This window comes from Haemorhous mexicanus, chromosome 14, assembly GCF_027477595.1.
Source record: "Haemorhous mexicanus isolate bHaeMex1 chromosome 14, bHaeMex1.pri, whole genome shotgun sequence".
In the NCBI taxonomy this organism is placed as follows: Eukaryota; Metazoa; Chordata; class Aves; order Passeriformes; family Fringillidae; genus Haemorhous; species Haemorhous mexicanus.
Genome location: NC_082354.1, coordinates 14,799,517 through 14,820,589, shown reverse-complemented (window position 1 = coordinate 14,820,589; position 21,073 = coordinate 14,799,517). Strand labels below are relative to the sequence as shown.

Sequence of the window (21,073 nt, the reverse complement as noted above, 5' to 3'; positions counted from 1 at the left end):
GGGGCCGGTGGGGAGTTTGTCCTGTCTAGCAGGACACCGGGATGGACACCCCAAAGCCCCCTCTCATCATCAGACTGGCCACTCTCATCGTCATCAAACCAGAGCTGTGAGCCTCAGCCGAGGCTGCTCTCGGAGCACAACAGCAGGAGCTGCCAGCAGGTTCTGTGTGTGAGGGATGGGAAAAGTGACCCAAAGTGGCCAAGGCTGGGTCATCATAAATTTCCCAGTCCCTCAAGATATCAAAGAGGACAAAAAGCTCAAAAAGATGGTTCAGGGACAAGAACAGCAGTTCTTGAGTTCTTTGCAATCTGAGATATCCAAATTAAATTGCCCAATTCCCTACATATTTACGGTTTGTGCTGAGCCCAGTATGCTCCACCTGCCCGGGGAATGCTTCTTCCCCATGCAGCAGGAGTGTGCTCACCTCTCAGCCCAAAGCAGAGGGGTCAGCACAGTCCAAGCAAAAAGTTGTGTCTGACACAGGATTAGTCTCAGCAATGAACACCACGTTCCCTGTGCCTGCACTTCCCAAACCAGAGCTTTGGCACAAATCATTCCCAGAATGAGCTGAGCATCATCTCACCTTGCTTCTGATTCCCAGTGAGAAACACCATAGGTCTCTCATCCCTATCCAGGGATACAGCATTGGGAAACATCCCACCCGCCCTCAGCTCACAGACCCAGAGCGTCCCCAGCCTGTCAGACCTTGCTGTCCTGACAGGCTGTGACAATGATGGAAACGCAGGTGACAGGCCCAATATCACCCCAAAAACATGGGGGGCTGTGAAACCTGCAGACAGGGGTGGAAACACAGCAGGGACACAGGTTTAGGGAGGTCACTCAGTCAAACAGGAGCACATGGTCTACCTCCTTCTTCATCTCCTGACTGGAAGGAGATGATTTTGGGGCTGGAGTTGAAACTCAAGGCTTCCCGTTCTTTATGGAGCTAACAGGAAATGCCAGGACAGCAGCATTTTGAAGAAGTCTTAAAGGGTGTCACAGTTTTCCAAAGAGATGAAGGAACATTTCAATAAAATACAGAAGTCTCCTTGACAGGAATGTGGGGAATGTCAGGGAATATTATAAAACAGGCTAAAAAACCTGGCCTCAAGCAATATTAGAGACTCTTACGCTGGTCTGACAGTCAAGATGCTGAATCCCAATGGAAGATAAATCATGGGAATGGCAGAGTCAGCTTACATGGTCCCATCCATCTGCCTCCCACCAGAGAATTCAGCACAGGTTTGCCTGTGCCCCTTCCCACAGCCAAGCCCACCCTGCACCCGGGCATAGACCAAAATGGGGCCCTTTATGTAAAAAACAGCATTTCTGAGGAGCCAAGGCAAGCAAAGCCTTGTGAGACATAGAGGAGAGCCATGGATCGGGAAGGATCCAAGGATGCACAAAGGGACCTGGGCTGCTCCGTGGCTAAAAGACAATCCCAAGACCTTTGCTCTAAGTCAGGTGGAACCCTTCCCAGACATGGGTCAAACAACTCTTCTTCAATTTGGTTAATTAACCAAGCACTTCCCAGCCTTCTGAGGGATTTCCAGGCACAGGAGTTCACACCCTGGCACAGCTATTCCGGCTCACGGGAAGTTATGACGCCGAGCACACCGGAGCCAGAGTGGTGGCTGCCAACAGCAGGGTCAGGAGCAGAGGAACAGCTCCTGGGGTCAGGAGAAGGAGAAGCCCAGGGGTCAGCAGGCAGCAGGAAGCCCCAATTCCACACATCAACCACTTGCAGTAGGAAGCAGAGGCCAGTTACTGGCAGAGCAGTGCCTTTGGCAGGAACGGGTATGTTTGTTCCAGCTTCCCTTCCATGTGAAAACCCCTCTGTAAGGAAAAGATTTGTCACAGCAAGGCCCACTTGGGGTTTTTTGTCTGGGCCTCACTGCACAACGGCCTCATTGGTGCCCAGAGCTGGGCATGGTGAGGATGGGGCTGCTCGTGGGTGACAGATCCCCTCCTGATGGTTGGCTGATGCCAGGGCTGGCAAAGGCTTCAGCCTGTTCAGAGCTTCCCAGGGGTGATACTAAGAACACTTTGGCCTCCAGACAGTCATTCTGGAATAGCCACTGGTTTCACACAGGGAGAAACCTCCCCAGCCAAGCCCCCATCACAGCAGCTGTGCATGGCAGGGGAGCCATCCCCAGCACTCAGGGCTGTGTCCTTCAGAACAGCACTCTAAAATGCTTGTCTTTCCCCAAGCAAACATTCCTTTCCAATCCCAGCAGTGTGCAGCAGTTGCCCCACTGGTGCTTCTGAGGAAGCCTTTGTCTCAGCAAAGCTCTCCCCCAGTGCTGCTGGCTGATGTCTTTGTGGTCAATCAATCACGTCAAACACTTCTAGAACTTTATCCATCTAATTTTATGACTAATTTTTGACTCACATGTGAGTTTTCAGAAGGGACCCAAAGCCCCAGCACACTTCAGCATCTCCAGGGACAAGCGGCACCTGCCCTCAGCCCCATCCAAGACAGCTGGTGCCTTGATTTGCCCAAAATCCCAGTCCCAAAGCCTGTACCCATGGCTGCTCAGCCAGCACTGCCTCACTGAGCCACAGCCATGCACACAAGGCCAGCCACACTCCACTGCCCTGCCTGGCATGTGACAGGTGACACTGACCCGTGACCGCTGCACACAAGGACGCGCTGCTCTTCCCGCCGGCTGCTCACTGAGTGCTTCATTCCCACCTGCCCACAGGACTGTGGAGTAGTGGCACAAGGTCCCTGCAGCCTGAGAGCACCAGCAGGGCTGCAGGAGCTGATCTTTGCTCTCCTCGGTCCCCAGAGCATTCCCAGAGAGGGAGAGGTGGGATAGGGCATCTCCTCCCCTTTCCACTGCAGAACACCCCCGTGCCCATCCCCACCCAGGAGTTCGGCAGAGCTGGAGATGAGCTGAAGGGAAGCAGTGCTGGAAAAACAGGGAAAGCACTGACAAAGCCACCAGTGCATCACTCTGTGCCACAATGGGCCGAGGAGCCTGGCCAAGAAACACAAATGTTCAATAATCCATGGAACCCAGTCTTACACATCTTCCACGCTGCCAGGAGCCCTTCACGGCTCAGTCCCTGCTCAAGGAGCAGCATGAGAGCAGGTAAATCCCAGGTGAAGCAGCTGGGCAGGTGAGTGGCTCTGCCAGCACAGCCAGAGAACAGCCCAAGAACGGCCAAGATCTCTGTGGGTGCTGGCAGCAAGGAGAGACTGGGATCTCTGAGGATTTGAGTTGCATCCCAAGCCAGCACTGAGCACTTGGGCATGTGGCCCTGCCAAGACAGATTTTCTTAACTCACAAAGTTTCCTTCTGTCCTTGGAGTCCACTGATAAAATATCAGTGAACCTTATCAAACACCAATCATTGAGACTCCTGACCTTGCTGTCAATGTCTTCTCCAACCGCTACGGCCAAAGAAACAGAGACACAAGACTCAGGCTCCTTCCCCAGGACCCTGCCTGGGGGACCCCAGCCCAACCCTCAGAGCAAAAATTGACACCCAAAGCAGGGAGGGAGCAGGGACTGAGGTGGGGGCAGCCACAAAGCGAGTTTGCTTTGCTGAGAAGGGCAGGAAGGAAAAGCATCAACCTACGAGCTCAGCCAAGGGTCCAGCACTGCTTCCTGCCACGGTTTTGCAGAGAACTTCATTAATGAGCCAACAGCTGCAGCTCCCCAGCCTCTAACAGTGTTCACAGAAACAAAAAATTAATTAAAAAACAATCCCTGCTGCTTGAGCAGGTGGGAAGGCCATGGAGAGCAGGAGAAGAGAGGCACCCTCACAGAGTGGCTGCAGCACAGCAGCCGTGCCTGAGCTCCAGGGACAGCGTGATCCCCACCAGGCTTCCTCAGTCGGAGGAAGAGCTTTGGGCACACCCAGCTCCTCTCAAAGCAGGCTCTGCCGGTGGGGAAGGACATCCACCCAAAACTCACCAGGTCCCAGCCTGCTCCTGCTGCACCTCCCTGTGCCCAGGATCCTGCAGTAGCCAGAGCTTGGCTGGAGCTGCAGGACACTCACCCGAGGTCAGGCTGGCAGCCCCGTGCCCAGGGGGAACATGGAGCAAAAAACTGCAGCTCACCAGCAAATCTGACTGTTACCACTGCTTCAATCCCACAGCACCACAGGAATCAGAGAATCATTGACTCTTGGAACTACAGGATGGTTTCGTTTGGAAGGGACCTTTCAGCTCATCCAGTTCCAACCCCTGCCATGGGCAGCGACACCTTCCACCAGACCAGGTTACTCCAAACCTCATCCAACCTGGCCTTGGACACTTCCAGGGATCCAGGGGCAACCATAGCTTCTCTGGGCAACCTGTGCTGCCAGGGCTTCACCACCCTCACAGGAAAAAATTTCTTCCCAGTGCCTCAGCAGCACCTGAGGGTCACCTCTGACCCCTCTCTTTGGACACTAAAAAAATATGTTTTAAATTTAAAATGTGTGCTGCTTCTTCTTTTCTGCTGGGAACTGTCCTCACCAAACCAACCAGCACCACCTCATTTTATTTACCCCCTCTTCCCTGCCTCCTGCCATGCACACACCATCCATCAGTGCTACCCCTGTGCCTGGCTCAGCACACAAGGACCCGAGTTTGCAGGTGATGTTTGCAGCCAACCCAGCCAGCACCCTGCCAGCTCACTGCCTTTAACCTGGAGCAGTCCCAGGTGCTTTCAGAGGCTGCCTACAGAGTACCAGTGCTCCCAGTCCAGCCCTGGGACCACCACTCCTGTGGCTGCTGGAGCAGAGCGACACCCCAGAGCTGCGGGGCCAGGAGCCAAGGCAAAACAATGGGAGCCATTTACAGGGCAGGAAGCTGCATCTGCTGGATGAAACGCTATCTTCAAACAAGACGTGTTTGGATAACTCCAGTTTCATAACTCGCCTCTTCCGATGTTAGGAAATCATGGTAATAAAAAGAAAACAAAATGGGGGAGAAGAAGTTTGGCACAGGGAACATCGGGGAGCAGCTGGAGCCTGGGGGAGCCCAGCCTGGGGCATCGGGGTCTTCCTGGCCCAGGATCAAGGTCTGATCAAAGATACTCAGGGAAAGAGTTAAATCTGCACTACCCACCCCAGGGGCACAGTGAATGTGGATGATCTGGTGTATTTCCACCTTGGCTTGTTGGACTTTTCAGTGGCAATCAAAGCCATCCTAGGGGAGGGAAGACAGCCACACCAAGCAAGGATACGGGGTTCAGCAGCCCTTATCTTCATCATCTTAAAGATAATGGAATGGATGGCCTGAAAGCAGCCTCGTGGATGCCAGCTCAGCCTCAGCACAGTGGCAGCAGCACTGTCGGGGCACAGGGGATCCCGCAGGACCCCACTCCTCGCCCTGCTGTGACAGGAGGGACCCCACAGGACCCTGCTCCTCGCCCTGCTGTGACAGGAGGGACCCCGCAGGACCCAGCTTCTCACCCTGCTGTGACAGGAGGGATCCCGCAGGACCCCACTCTCACCTTGCTGTGACAGGAAGGACCCCACAGGACCCTGCTCCTCACCCTGCTGTGACAGCCAGCCCATCCAGCTCCTCCCGCAGCTGCCACCTCCACAATTCAGGACAAGGAGCCAAAGCTGAGGTCACCCGGCTCAGCTGTGGACCCTCCCCAGCACCCACCTCCTCTCCCCACCCTCCCCAGGCCAAATATAAATTTGCTTACAGGAAATGCCTTAAAGAAAAGGCACCTCCCTGTGTCCCGAAGAATGCCCAGAAAATAAACTGTCTCTGGACAAGAAGGAAATGGGTTGGCTTTTTTTTTTTTTTAAAATCACATTGCAAAGCAGCTTTATTAACCCTTTCAGTCCCTGCTGCAAATGCAACCCCTGTGTGCCTCAAGGAATCTCAAGGTGTCAGGAGTCTGCATTGGTGATGTGAGAAGAGCCTATCTGTGGCATCACCAGATCCTGAAAAAAATGCCACAAAACCCAGAATCCAAACACAAACAAATCCCTGAAAAGGCTCATAGCTGGGGACCCACTCTTGACTTCACAAAAGCTCTGGCTCCATTCCCAGAGGCACTGGGCAGAAGGGGAACTTGCCCAGCTGTTGGCATTGCTGGAGGTCCTGCACTGCAGCCAGGGGGGGCAGGGGGCTGCACCTGTGCCCCCCTCCCCACCCAGACCCTTTCCACAAGGGCCCTGGGTGGGGTGTGTCAGTCACCCCCCTCCGAGGGTCCCTCAGGGGCTGTGCTGGGATCTCCAGCAGATGGAAATGTGGCTCCTGAGCTTCCTGTGGAGGGCAGGGATGGGGTACCCCGGGCCCCTGCAGCTCCCCCAGCCCCGTGCCAGCCCTGCTCTGCAGCTGCTCCAGCCCAGCAGGGACACACGTGGAGGCTTAGGAAGCACAAACGCTGCCTTCACACCAACGTCCTGACACAAGGCACAAGAAAGCAAAAAGAGAAGAAATACAGGAAATCCAGGACGTGGAGAAGCAGCTGCCTCCAGCAGTCAGTCAAGGACAGAGCAAAGCCAAGAGCCCCGTGTGGAGAGCAGAGAGCTCGCTCTCCCCAGGCCCTCCAGCACGGGACAGCACAATAAATAAAACAATAAATAAGCTCAGTGCCAGGATCTGGCAGTGTTCCTGTGCACTCACAGGTCACAGCCACAGAGAGGGTGATTCCATTCTCTCTGTACAGCAGAAAAGACCAAAGCAAGGCCAAGGGCACAGCCAAAGCACTCTGTGTCACCAGCCCCCAGCACCCCTGAACATCCCCTAATAAGCAGACACTTGGTGCTTTCAGCCCCAGAGGCCCTGCGTGGTTTGATCCAGCTCAGCTGCTGCTGCAGAACGCCTTCATGCCTGCTGTGGTTGGGAATTTCTCTGGAAGAGCTGTGAAGCTGTGAGGCCAGGCATGGGAAAGGGAAGCATGGGGTCAGCTGCCACTTGGCTGGGACGCAAATGTCTGTCCAGAGCAGCAGCCAGGGCTCAGGGTTCAGCAGGAGAGAGATCACCTGACTGGAGAAGAGAGGCAACCTCTGCCTTCTCCCTGATTTTGCACTTTGTGTATGTCCATTATTTTTAGCTGGGGGAGAACCACTGCTTCCTACATCCTTGCTGCTCCCAAGAAAGCAGCACCACAGCTCCCACGACTTCATACCAGGTGAAATCACCCAGCCACAGTCCCTGTGTGCCCCCAGTGTGTCTATCAGAAGGCTCATGCCAGTGGCTCTCACCGTGCACCAGCCATCCTGGGATTTGCTCAGGAAGGTGTCCGGAGGCCATGGGGCAACCCTGTGCCTGGAAAAACAGAGCTGGAACACCACCCAGCCCTGGCTGCCCAGACATCCTGCTCTTGCCCAATGACACTGATGAAATGAGGTCAAGTGCCCTCTGCGTCACTGCTGTGGGCACTGTCCTGCAGCCTTGTGACAGCCCTGCCCAGGGTCAGTTCCAGTTTCAGCAGGAGCAGCAGAGGCCAGCAGCCAACCCTCTGAAACCCCAGAGAGCAAACCCCACCTGCAGCCTCAGAACCACCCCTGCTCCAGCCCAGCCTTCAGCACTTCCAGCAAAGCCTTGTCCTCTTCACTCCTTTCCCTTTTTTCTTCCTTTTCCCTTTAAATGCCAGCTTTCCTGTCCTCCCCCCCGCACCTGCAGGGCAGGAGATCCCCCAGCTCACCCAGGCTGGGGCACACAGGACCCCTCAGGCTCAGCACCAGGACACCCTGGGAGAAGCCACCAGCTCCTGCTCTCACTTAAGCAATGGGACCAAGCCTTGGCTGCAGCACCCATGGAAATCCAGCTGTTCATCCCAGGACCACGCCAGAAGCCAGGTGTCCCAGGGCTCATCCTGACCACCCCCCCAGCCTGTCTCCCCTGTAGACCCCCAGGCTTTGACACTGCACCCCTGCTGGGGTTCCACGTGCCTCCAGTGCAGTGGGATGGGAAGTGGCTGAGCCCTTGGGGAAGGTCCCCTGAGCTGCTGAAGCTGCTCCCAGCCCTGCCGTTAACGTTTGCTCTGCCTGTAACTGGCACGGGGTGACAAGTGCCCTGTGCTGATAAGCGTTCTGCAAACAGCCAGGCCAGTGCCCACGTGGCACGGGGACCTGTCAATGATTAACCCAGCAGCTGCAGGGGACAGCAGCAGGCTGGGGACATGGCCACCCATGGGTGTCACAGTACCCAGAGGCAGGGGACACATGGGGACCCAGTAAAAGCCACATCCTGTGGGATCAGGGTCACACCTGCATCATCAGGGAGAGGGTGATGAGCCTGGGCAGAGTGAGGCCAGCACAGCTCCACACTAACAATGCTCCTCCTGCAGGACATGCAGGTAACACACCCAGTGAATCAGAAGGCGAACAGACAACAAAAATCCAGAAGCCATCACCAGAAGAGCACCGAAAAAGTGTCCTCTTACTGGAAATGCAGGGACAGACCCTGTCTCTTTAAATCCCCGGCAGCCTGGAAAGGTTCCCATGTTGCCGAGGTGCCTCTGCAAATGGCAGGAGCCAAAGGGCCCGAGCAGCTCAATCATTAACCTGCTGAGACCCCCGGCCTCGCTGGAATGTGCCACCGCCAGTCCCCTCCACAGCTCTGCTCAAAGGTTCACAGGAGCTCCTCTGCCCTGGCCACCGGCCCCTGGAGGCTCCAGCCACTTTCCAGCACAACTTTCCTCCAGGGGTAAACCCCCCAAACACCTCTGCCACACGTCCCAGCAGGGGTGGAACACCATGTGCAAGAAGGGAAGTTGAGAAATAAGAAATCCCAAGTTCCAGGGAGATGTTCCCATGCTCAGCAAACCTGTGACATGGTTTGGGGAGCTGTTACTCCCTGTGGCTCCTCTTGCCTTGGAGTACCATTGCTGCTGCAGCAGGACCAGCACGAGCACACCGTGGGATGGGAAGACTGGCAGAGCAACAGCATCTCAGCTTTTACAGCCCCCATGCCACTTCTAAAGCTTTTTACATGCACAAAAACAGCTCAGCTTTCATCCCTGGGCTCTGGTAATCCTTGTCACCAAATCCAATGGGCAGAAGGGATGGAGCAACATCTCTGCTATGGGGCTGGGGTGAGGAAAGGAGACCCCCGTGTAAGGGGATGCTCTGACCCCACCACACCACAGGACCTTCAGCTCTCCATGCATCAGGGCCACAGCGACCACTCCAAAGGCATTCCCTTCCCTGCAGTCCCTGCCTGAATTTGGGGATTAAACTCCCACAGACACCAAATGCAAAAGCCCTTCCAAAGCCACACTGAGGGCAAAGGCAAATCCCAAACCCCTGCAACAGGCAAACTGTCTCAGGCTTTCCACAGGGTGATCATTTGAAGGAAGGAGACTTCGTTCTTCTCTCTACTGGCAGTGATTTACCCTCGGCACTGCCTGCACCCTTCAGTGCCAGCCAATTTCCAGGCTTGGTCCTTCTGCCCAAAGTCACGCAGCAGCCTCAGCATGCCCTCGGGGAAAGGGCGACCTTTCGTTCCCCCATTCACTTCAATTGACTTTGAGAACTTTCAAATCTTTTTGAAATTAGTACAAAACCAAAGGGAAGTACTGACGTGCCCTTGGGCACAACCACATTTTGTTCTCTTATGAAACTGAAGCGCTGGCAGCCTGTTCTGTGAACACACACTGGGGTTTGGGCACTGGAGGCAATGCAGACAAGGAATTCTCAACGGAAGCACGGCTGGATTTATGCACTCAGTCTTTTATCAGAAAAGGATTTCTTGGAGGAAGTGCGAGCACATGGCAAGAACATGAGCTGCTCCTCAGAAGGAGCTTTGATACCTGCTCCGTGCTCGAACTTCATGTTTTGCCACACACAGAAAATACTGACAAGCTGTCAGGATAAGGGTGGGAGCTGATTTTTCCCCTGCAAGAATGGAGGGAGACTGATGGGATGCAAGCTGATCCGTGGCCCCTGCTCCTGTTGGCACACGTGTGACAAGAGCAGCAAGGGGTGGCTGCACAGCCACCTCCTCAGCTGGGCTTTGGTGAGAGTGCAAACAGCAAAAGGCACAGCCATTGATAACAGTTCACGTATGCAAGTGGAAAAGAGTATGGATTTCTGCCAAAAATTCACGATATGCACTCCAACACCCAGGGACTGTACAAAGGTCTTTAAGTAGAAGAGGCTCTGCTGCCCTCAGCACACAGAGCATTTCAGAACACAAACCACAAATCCAAACACACAAAGAGCTGGTGTTTGAGCTCGGCACATCAAAGAGCCCCTGAGGAAGCAGCCTCTCACCTTGGCAGCACGCTTCCCCAGAGCACTGCTGGGTCACAATGTGACAAATGACACACACACAGCAAATCCACCCCTCCCTACCAACGACAAAGGGCTCCAAAGGAGCCAACCAGCTGCAAACGTGCCCATGGCACTGAAAGCCAGGACTTAGAGCCCAGCCTCCCCCACTGCAGGGAGAGGGCCTGATCTGGAGTCCCCTGATTGATGGCAAATCCTTGCTTTCCCAGCCACAGGCTACCTGCACTAATCCCAGGCAGAGGCGGTGAGGAGGAGCCCTGGGGAAAGGCAGGTGGCCCAAACCCCGCATCCCTCCCGAGCCCTGCCAGCCGTGTGCGGGTCAGCACGACTGAGCTGGAGCCGAACGTGCCGAACCCGAACCGGCCGCTCCAAAGGCAGATTCTCGCCCGGATTCTTGCACCACACACGGCCGTGACTCAGCCCAGGAGGACAGAGGGGGATCCAGTTACTGCACGAGGTTGTCAGGAGCTGCATACCAGCTCCAAGCTCCTCATCCTCCCCACCTGCAGCGACAGCCACCTCCTCCAGGCACCGAGTCCGGCCCGACACGGACACCGGTGCCAGAGCATGCCCATCCCACCTGGGGCATCCCGGTGCTGCTGGAGACAGCGGGGCTAAGCAGCGTTCTCTGGAGCCACAGGTGAATCTCATTCGGGTTAGAAAATCCACTGTGACCACCGAGCCCAAGTGTTCCCCCAGAACTTCCAAGGCCACCACTAACCCAGTCCCCAAGTGCCTCAGCTACACAGCTGTTAAACCCCTCCAGAGACAGTGACTCCTCGGGAGCCTGTGCCACGGCTGGACAGTCCTTTCAGAGAAAAAATTGTTCCTAATATCCAACTAAACTTTCCCTGGCACAACTTGAGGCCACTGTATCTCCCCGTCACCTCCTGTCGACTCACTCCACCACACACAGAGCTGTAAGTGATTTCAGGAAGAGATTCTGCCACGCTTGTGCAACAATCGGAGCACAGCCCAAAGGCAGCAGCTTGCTGAGTGCTTTCTCCCAAAACCCAGCACCTCCTCTGCACTGACCCCCGCACCCAGCCGCAGGTCCCCATTTACCTTGTGGCTGTGCCCCGTCCAGCCGCGCTCTCGGGGGACCTGTCGAGGGAGGGGGAGCACAGAGGGCCCTGGAGGAGATGGAGGGCGCAGGGGGGATCGCGGTGGCCGGGCCGCCGCGGGCAGCGGGCGGGCTCGGCAGTGCCAGCCGGCGCTCCGGCTGTTGTCGGTGTGAGCGGCAGGTGCGGAGCTGTGCCGCGAGCCCGCCCGCGATCCGCCTCCCCGTCCCCGCGATCCGCCTCCCCATCCCCACGATCCGCCTCCCCATCCCCGCGATCCGCCTCTCCATCCATCCCCGGGATCCGCCTCCCCATCCCCTGCACCGCCCGCCCCGGGATCCGCCCGCAGCCCTGGCGCCGGCCCGGAGCGGTGGGGGCTCCCCGGTGCCGCATCGGCCGCTGCCGGGGAAGGGGCTGCCGCGACAGAGGAGGGACATGGAGATGGAATCTGGAACCCCTCTGCCAGGGAGCCAGGCTGGGAGAACTGGGGGTGTTCACCTGGAGGAGGCTCCAGGGAGACCTTAGAGACCCTGCCAGTGTCTAAAGGGACTCCAAGAGAGCTTGGGACGAGGATGGAGGGACAAAACAAGGGGGATTGGCTTTTCACTGTAAAAGAGAAGGGTTAGATGGGTGAAAATCTTCCCTTTGAGGGTGGTGAGGCCCTGGCATGGGTTGCCCAGAGAAGCTGTGGCTGCTCCATCCCTGGAAGTGTCCAAGGCCAGGTTGGATGGGCCTTGGAGCAGCCTGGGACAGTGGAAGGTGTCCTTGCCCATGGCAGAGGGGGGAAAGAGATGAACTTTAAGGCCCCTTCCCACCCAAACCATTCTGTGATTCTGTGCCATGTGGAACCCAGTGGAACCTCAAGCCTCATCCATGTCCCACAGTGCCCCAGGCCCCCGTGCCCCCCCCAGCTCATCCGTCCCTCCCCCTCCACTCCCAGACTGGCAGCAGCAACTGCAGGGCCTGGCCTGGCCCGTGGGGCTGCAGGATGGGGACACCAACAGCTGCCACCTCCCCGCGGGGCTGAGGATGCACAGGGATCCCCCAGGCTGCTCCCCAAAAGAGGAGCCCCAGGACAATTTCTGGACACACCTGGCTGTCCCCAGCTCTCCCTGTTGGTCAGAGCCAGCAGATGGAACAGTTGGGGTGGAAGGCACAGGGTGGCATTGAGAGGAGTAGTGGGGCTGCTCGCAGGGACTCATGTCCCCAAAAATCCCCTTGCACTCCTCTGTAGTTCCTATTCCAACAGCGCAGAGTGAGGAAGACCTTCTTCACGGCACACACACCTCACAACCTGGCTCTGGACCACACCACCTGTCACACCAGAGGGGCACAGCCACAGGAGATTTGCAAGAGGGAAAAACAGTGCTTAAAATGGACTTGAAGGATGAAATTTTTGTGAGTAATGAGAGGTGAAAGGGCTGGAGGTCAGGAAGAAGACAGAGCATGGAGGGAGAGGCAGAGGAGGCAGAGGGTGAGATGGAGGCAGGCAATTATCTGGGGTGGGATAACTAGAAAAGCAGGAGAGAGACCAGGTACATTGCAGGGATGCCATAAACCACCTTTCCTCTGGAAATCACTGCTTGGAGAGGTGCCCAAGCTCCAGACACGAGAGAATCAAGTTAAAAAACAGGATTTTTCCCCATTGTTTTCATAGTCTGAGAGGCACATCTCCTTCCTTCCTTCCCAAGCTCCTGACTCTCCTCCCACCCACCTCTGCCCCGCCGCAGCCCCCCCTGCCCTGGCTCTCCCCGCGGAGGGAAGGGACTCAGCACAGGCTGCTCAATGCGCCTCTTGTTGGCTACAAACTCCTCCCGCAGCTTTGTGCCTGAGAGCCCCTCGCCAGCTGGACCCGAGGGGCGGGCAGGGGGTGACAGCAGGCAGCCGGTTCCCCCCGGGGTCAGCCCCAGCGAAGGGAGAAGCTGTTGATCCGGGGGGGATCACTGGAAGGTCATTTAGGCTGTGAGCACCCGCGGGCAGAGGAGGGGTCAGGGGGATCCGGGTGTCAGGACCCAGCCGAGCCTTGACCCCCGCAAGTCCGGCTCCCCGAAGAGGGGACAAAAAGGGACAGAGGGTGAGCAGAGGCTCTGGAAACACTCCGGGTGCAGAACTTTGGAGTGCTGGCTGACCCCAAAAGCCAGCACCCCGGGGACAGCCAGGATGGTTGTTTCACCCGGGTGGTCCCAGCACGGTGACGGCCACTGGAGAAGCGCCGGGCTCAGAGGTTTCAGGCATTTTTCCGCTCGTTCCTTGCGTGAAGCAGGAACAAGGGAGGGTGTGGAGGCAAGAGCAGGAAATCTCGCGGAGACGCTGAGCTGGAAAGCGGCGGCGGGGGCAGCGGGGGCGGCCGCTCCCAGGCGGGGCCCGGGGGTCCCAAAGCGCGACCCCCCCCCGGCCCCCGCGGGACACGGATCCCTCTGCTGCCCCCGGCTCCTTAAACCCCCGGAAGAGTCACAGCGAGGAAACGGCGGAAAGGGACAAAAACCGACTCCGAATCCACAGGAAAAACACATTTGCTCCAGCTGGGAACCCCCCGCAGAAGAGGAACCCAGGCACCCCCCGGACACAGCCTGCTCCGGCACACCACAGCCTTTTCACTGCTGCTCTTTTCCAACAACCCAAATAAATGGGGATAAAAAAAGGTTACCGTTTTCTTTCAGGCATATAAATACAAACAGAGCCTCAAAAGGCACCCATAGGCAATGGGGTCTGGGGCATGTGTGTCACACCCAGCTGCCAGGGGACTCCTGCCCTGCTAATGCATTATCCATGGCTCCTGTTTTTCCACTGCTGTGGATGGAGAACGGGAGAAACTCGTGTTATTTTCACATGAAGGGTGCCACCCCCTGGCAGAGCTGGCCCAGCCTATACTGGCATCCCTGCCCACCTTGGGATGCCCCATTTATCTCTGTCCAGCTGCCCTAGTGCAGAACATCTTTTGGCTTTTCCCAGTCCCCAGCCCTAAAAGCATCACCCAGATGCTGCCACTGCAGCCCTTCCAACACAGGGTACCCAGCAAATCCCACAAGGAGCCCCAGGCCCACAGGGCATCCCTAACAGCCCTGAAAACAGTGAATCTGCAGCACAGAGAGCCCAGAAACCACCTTTGCCCATCCACGTGGAGCTTCCAGGACCACAGGGATGTTTCAGCACTGGCCTCACACCACCAGGAAGGGAGCAAACCAGCCAAGAGGAGGAGGATGGCTTCAATGTCCTTCATGAGAGGAAAATCAGGGGAAAGAGGTTGACTGGCACAGCCGAAATGGCAGCTGGAGCCGTGCTGCCAGCTGCACGAACACAGCAGGCAGGATCTCAGCAGTGCTGAATTCCCCGGCTTCCAAAGGAGGAGGGCGAGAGGGAGGAAAAGAGAAGCTCAGAGACACACACAACAGAATCATTCATGGAGCTGGGTTTGTGCAACAAGGGTCCTGTGTCTGGCTTGGAGCTCCAGGCAATTAAAACAGCAGCCACAGATCTGGGAGAAACAGCAGGAATTTATCCGAGGAATCCGGATTATGTGGCCACTGCTGGAGCAGAGCAGAAAGCCCCCAGCTCCTGGAAGGCAAAATGCTGGCAAGTGATGAGCAACCAGCTCCATTATCCAACTGTTCCTGCCTCACCCACCCGAGTCAGAGCTTCCTCTCACCACATCAGGGGTGGGGGAATATCTGCTGCTGCTCCTGCCTCCAGACAGGCCCACCAAGAGGAGGGTGAGGACCCTGCTCCCCAGCCCACACGGGGACCTGGCTGCAGCAGGCAGGGGCACAAGGGGCTGCAGGGCTGCTCGGGGGACATATGGCAAGGCAAGTGGGCTGTGGTCCCAAAAATAAGTGCATGCTTTGCAAGTCTAAGAACGTGGTTTTCCATTCTGGTCCATCCTTGGAAGCATGCACAGGGTTACCAGCACGTGTGAAAAGAGACAGGATGATGAGCAATCTTGTGAAAATCTTCCTAGCAGGGCTGGCTCCTGGGAGCAACCACAGACCCTCCAGGAGATGCCTGAGAGGATCTGTGCTCCCTGCTCCCATGTGGATGATCCCAGAACAATCTCCTTTCCCCTGCAGGAGATCCTGTCCCCTCTGATCCATGGGGCAAACAGCCCCTGACTACAACTTGCCACATGTGCCAGCTCTGAGCCAGGCAATGTCACTGGCACGGGGTCTAACAGTGGGAGATCTTTAGAGAACTCCACTTCCCCCTCGCCTACAACAAATTAAGCCTATCTACTCATCCCTGAGGAATAGCCCTTGTCCATCCAGTGTGTTTTGGGGCATTCTTGAAGGGATAATTTATCAGCAGAAAGAGTTTCCAGGTGTGAGGTGGAATTGTTCACTAAGCATCACAGCCAATGGAGAAACCAGGCAGCAGCAGTTCCTCCTTCACACAACCCAAAATAAATGGCTTTCAAGATCATTACCCACACCCTGTTATCACAGGCATCTTTACAAGCCACATCAAACCAGTTTTAGCACCGGAGTTCTAAATGAACAAAAACTTCCTTAAGCATTTTGACAGCCTTGACAAGAGGACTGATACAAGCATCATTAAAACATTATCAAATACAAAATAATGCTCTTTCTTTGATGAAAAGTGGCAGTCCTTTTCGCCTGACCGACCCTCGGGCGGATGATTTGCTTTACCAGTCGGCTCAGAACAGCCCCCGCCTCGGCTTCGGGACCGGCATCACTCAGACACGACAGAAAGCCGGGCATGGCCCAGAACGCCACCAAAATCGCTCGGGTTTGGACGGAAAGCAGAGCCCGCGCCCCTCAGCCGCATCCCCTGTCTGTGCTCTGCCCTTTGCGCCCGCCGCACTGACACGCACCGAGCCCACCCTGCGCCAGCCCCGTCCCCCGCCCGCCGAGCAGCGAACGCGCCGGCCCCGCTCCCGGCGCTGCCCCGCACCGGGCTGCTCGCAAACCCCGCACCGGGCTCGCCCCCGCAGCCCCGGCCCGCACTCACCTGCCCGCCCTCGCCGTCTCCCCCCGCACGGAGCCGCGGCCGCGGCGCGGCGGAGCCGCAGCCCCAGGGAGCGCCCGGAGCCCCAGCGCGGAGCCGCGACCCCGGCCCCGTCCCGGCGACCCATCTCTGCTCCGGCGGGACGGGCGAGCTGCGGCTCCTCCCCCGCCGGGATGCGGGCACGGGACCGGGGCCGCTCCCGGGGAACGCCCGCTCCCCTTCCGCCCGTTCCCCGCGCCTCCGGCCGAGGAAGCCGCTGGCCCCGGTGGACGCCCCCCCCGCCGGGGCCCGCAGCATCCCCCGGACGCTCACCTGGGAGCCCGCTCAGCCCCTTCCCCCAGGCTCGGGCATCACCAGGGGCCGAGGTGAAGGTGATGCTGAGCCACGTGTTTCACCTGCACCCTCCCAAAACTGAGTCACCCCCGCTCCGCTGCCGCCTCCGCTCCTGGGGGCGGGCGGATGTTCAAAGCCCTGCGGACGCGCCGGGCAGGGCTCAGTGGCTCTTCATTAAGAAGGGAAGGAATTAACGTGATCAGACTGGCCTGCCAATACCTCACACCACTTTTCCCCCATCTGACATCTCGGGGCTTTGAAAACAAACTCCCGTGAGCATCACACAAACCCAGGAGGCTGCCACAGCCCCATGCCTGCTCCCTTTGCACCACCTTTACGCAGAAGGACTGAGGGGCTACTTCAGGCACAGGATTACCTTACCGTGATAGTTAAAGCAGTTTGCATGTCAAAGTTCTGACCAAAGAAAACCATTGCCCAGCCAAACCTTTCTGCCAGTTTTCAGTGTATTTTCTCATGATAATTTCAGGGAAATGACCACACTCGGAACTTCCCTCTAGCTCCTTTCAGTCTCATGAAAACCACCCGAGGATGCAGATAGAAATGTGCTTTCCTGCCTGCAGTTACTTTCCAGTCAGTCTCAGTCACTCCTTGCTGTCATGGGAAAAACTTGGCTACGCTCGGGCAAGAGGTGGCTAAAGGGGCCTTTTCCCAGCTCATTCCCTGCACTTCCCACGTGCTCTGAAGCTCACCAACACAGAAAAACCTTTTCTCTAACCGAGGCTCTTCCTTTCTGGCCTTCAAAGAAAATTCCCCAACCTGCGAGCGGATCCTGCTGTCCAGAGGGGGGAATCTGTATTTTGTTAGCTACAGGAAATGGGAAAATTTCCAGCCCTGGAATTAAAGCCCAGAAGGAAGGAGCTGAGCTGGGGGAGGGGTCTCTGTCAATGCAGTAGTCATCAGGGGGTCAAAGCTACAATAATTTTACAGGCAGAGGGACACAAGAATGAGAACTGGTGATTCACCAGCCAAGCCAGAACCCAGGAGGGCAGGGAAGAGGAAGAGGAAGGAGCAGCACAGAATCCCCTCATCACATGTCCCACCAAAACCACAAATAATCACATTCGGTTCAGCTTTTCTACTTCCTAGCGCTCTGACCCACGCCCAGCCCCATGACTGCCTTTTCCATCATGTAAGAGCAGCAGTTTCTCAAGGAGTTCCAGAAGTGCCCAGAATGGGTCCCTGCTGCCACATCCAGCATCCCACTCACTCCATGGGTCCCCTCTGATCTCCCTGGCTGGCTCTGATGCCACAACCAGAGCATGGCCCCAGTGCCAAGAGCAGCAGCCCCTGCACACCCACGGGTCCCAGGACCTGTCAGCCCCCAGCCCGTCTCCCTTCCAACACATTCAGACAATGACAAAACCAGATCCCAGTCTCTGCTTCTCCCCCCAAACCCAGGAACCACACTCATGGGCTCAGATCAGGTGAGGAACAGGGCCCTCGTGCCCAGGCCACAAGCCCACCAAGCCAGTGCAGGAGATTTTTGTGTAAGGAGAGAAGAACAGCTCAGCTGTGACAACACATCAACAACAGCTAAATTTAGCAGGTTATTTTCGGTGATCCAGATGCTGAGTAAATACAACCTTATTATTTCATGCAGGGGCAAAAGTTCAGCTGAGTCCCTTGTGCTGCTTTTCCCTGTTAGTTCACCACATCCAGCCACAGGAGCCCACCCTGAAATGCTGCAATGTCACCACTGTGACACCACTGTCTGGCTGTGCTGGCAGGAGCCACCAGCTCCGTCCCTGTCCTTGAGCAGCAAGAGGAGCCACTGCTCTTTGACATGGGCAGAACACCTCCCAATCCCTTTTGGAGGGGCCTGGTGCTGCTCTCGGTAGGAATTTATTCTGAGGATGCAGTTTTCAGGTGCATGGCCAGGCTGTGAGCCTTTCCTTTCTTCAAGCTTTTCCTTTTTGCTCAGTCCAGAACAATACATGGGAAGTGAATGCTGGAGAGGAAACAAAGGGTTAGGAAATCCATGGAAACCTGACCCAGCTGGGATTGTTCCAGTGGTTCAGTCTGGGGCTGTGCAGGGGCTCTGTGTCCCATGCAGCCAAGGGGACTTCAGGGTGGGCCAGGGAGGGCTTTGATGCAAAACAGGGCAGCAGAAGGGAGAGTAGGGACAGAGGAGTCCCCATGTGCTCCACGGCTGGAACATCACCTCCAAGAAGGCAGATGAAATCCGAGTTCTTTTCCACCATCACTGCTGCAGGAGCTGCCATGGCATACCCAGGTGTTTTAATGCTGGGGGAAGCCACAGTGACCTTATCCAGCCAATGTTCAGGGAAGGGGCTGTGGCAGCACAACCACAGCTCCAAATAGGGGTTGGGAGTGGGTCTGTCCTTGCCTGGAAAGCAGCTCAGGGAATTTGCCAGGTGTGCTAGGAGAGCAGCAGTGCTGAAGGGGGAAAGCCAGAGACAAGCTCTGGGAATTGATGGAGGAGACACTTTGCCAAGAGCTGCTGGGATAAAGCAGAACCATCTCACCCTGCCTTGTGCCACTGTGCTGGGAGCTGAGGTCCTCGTGCCACCCATCCAAGGAGACTGAAAATCATCATAAGGGAAAGGAATGGTGTCCCCAAGCGCATGGCCTGAATGCCCCCTTTGTTTGAGCATCTTCTGGGGACAATGGGTGAAGAGGACAGCAGGCATCTGCCCCGGCCTATTCCCAGTGGAGGGCACAACCTCCCTGCAGGCTTGCTCCTGTCCAGTGTAATCCATGGGAAAAGGAGAACTGCAGCCTGCCCCAGGCACTGTGCTGCTGCAGGTCACAGTGACACCAGGAGCTGCTATGGCCCCATCATCACATCAAGTCACAGGTGACAAATCCCACAGTGTGAAACTCTGCAGCTGCTCAGGACACGAGGCTCCTGCTCAGGACATGAAGCTCCTGCTCCTCCTGCCCCCAGAGCCCATGGCCACCCAGCATCCCTCCAGCAGCCAGAGCTGGGACAGGGACAGGTGACAGGCAAGTGTCAACTGGGGTCATTTGCATGTTATTGAGCCCTCATCAGGAGAGACCTGGATTCTACAGGCAGTTTTAACCAAGGGGGAAAAAAACCCTATAAACATTTTTTGCCCCAGAATCCCAGTCACAGCATGATCCATAGGAGCCTTCCCTGCCCCTTCCCTTCCACAGGGCTCTTTAATTCTTGACTTTTATGTTCTTAATCTCTCCCATGCAAGGGCCAGAGACCACCCAAGACACCTCTGGGGCTCTCTCACAAAGCACCTTTTGTTACCCAGAGCTCTCCTGTGCTCTGGGCTCTCACCAGCCAGACTCAGAGCTCACCTCACCCTTATGTGCATGAGAACAAGAGGCCCTCAGTGCACCTCCCTTTGGGCAGGGAACTGCCTGGAGATCCCCAGGCACATCCTATGGGCTCCCTGCACAGTGGGTTTCCCTTTCCATGGTGCCAGGGCTCCAGCCAGCAGTGTGGGCAGCCCCACTGCCCCCACCTCCGACACCAGAGCCACCATCCACAGGGCGCGTCCTGAGCCCTGTGCCCAAAGCAGCAGAGCTACCCCAGCTCCAGGTCCCTCCACTTCTAGGGCCACCAGGGCCACCAGAGCCATGGCCATGGGGCACCCTGTGTAGGATGGGACGGGTTTGACATGGAGGTGTCACTGCACAAAGACCTCCATGGCACCAACAGAGGGATGAGGAAAGGCTCCTCTGCCCCCCTGCCACAGCCCTATCCCCATCCCTGCTTCCTGGTCCTGCTGGCACACACCCTCCCCCACCCCTCCTCCTCCTCTTGCTCCCAGAGACCCCCACCAGCCTCCCCAGCACCCAGAAACCCCTCATGGCAGGGCAGCCCCATCCCCAGCCTGTGCCCCCACCTTGGCAGAGGTCTGATCAGGGCAGCAGCAGCCGTGCACAACCCCCAGGATCAGCCTGCAGCTGCACTGCTAGTCCCTCCTGCCCCACAGTCATGGGTGAGACACCCCAGGCACACAAAGCCAAGGGTCTCTGAGCCAGGGGTGCCCTTCCTGCCCATGGCACTGCAGTGCCAAGGCTCTGGGGCTCCCCATGGGATTATCTGCTGAGCACAAAGCTGCTCACCACAAAGACAAGAGGACCTGAAAAGGAACCAAGGTCCCTTTGTAAATATTTTCTCATGAAAATAACAGTTTTGGGGGAAAAATCACACTGCTGGCAGAAGAACCCAGCAAGGGGATATTTCTCTTCCTATGATCCCTGCTCACCTGCCCTTGTTTAACAGCAAGGGCACTCCTGCCCCAAAGATTATTGTTGCAGCTTACCTGCATCTTTTTTATCTTCTAACAACGTGAATTTCTGTGAAAAGAAAGAAAGAAAAAAAAATAGAAATAATTTTTTTTATCATTTTGATTCTCACAATTGTGGAACGCCGCCCCTCACATCTGGGCTCAGTCCCTGCTCCAGCTCCCCTGTGCCCAGAAGTGACCTGAGACCAGCAGTGCTGACCCGGAGCTGGAACAAGCAATGATGCTTGGGGCCCTGGACAAGGCTTCTCCC

The 21,073-nt window shown here is 56.6% G+C and overlaps 1 protein-coding gene across 3 annotated transcripts in view; it reads right to left on the bottom strand.

Annotated features, from left to right (window-relative positions):
* STARD8 (StAR related lipid transfer domain containing 8) overlaps positions 1-20,863 on the bottom strand; it is a 39,377-nt gene extending 18,514 nt beyond the window's left edge. Inside the window, exon 1 of one of the 3 annotated variants that reach the window (XM_059859693.1) lies at positions 20,839-20,863. Coding sequence is in view for 1 of the 3 variants with exons in the window: in XM_059859694.1 (XP_059715677.1) it covers positions 5,453-5,516 (64 nt within the window). In the remaining 2 variants the exon portion in view is untranslated. Of the gene's footprint in view, positions 1-5,452; positions 5,535-11,264; positions 11,467-20,838 lie in introns of those variants that run through there. The other 2 variants (XM_059859692.1, XM_059859694.1) reach the window with 2 other exon arrangements.
* Positions 20,864-21,073: the final 210 nt, after the last annotated feature.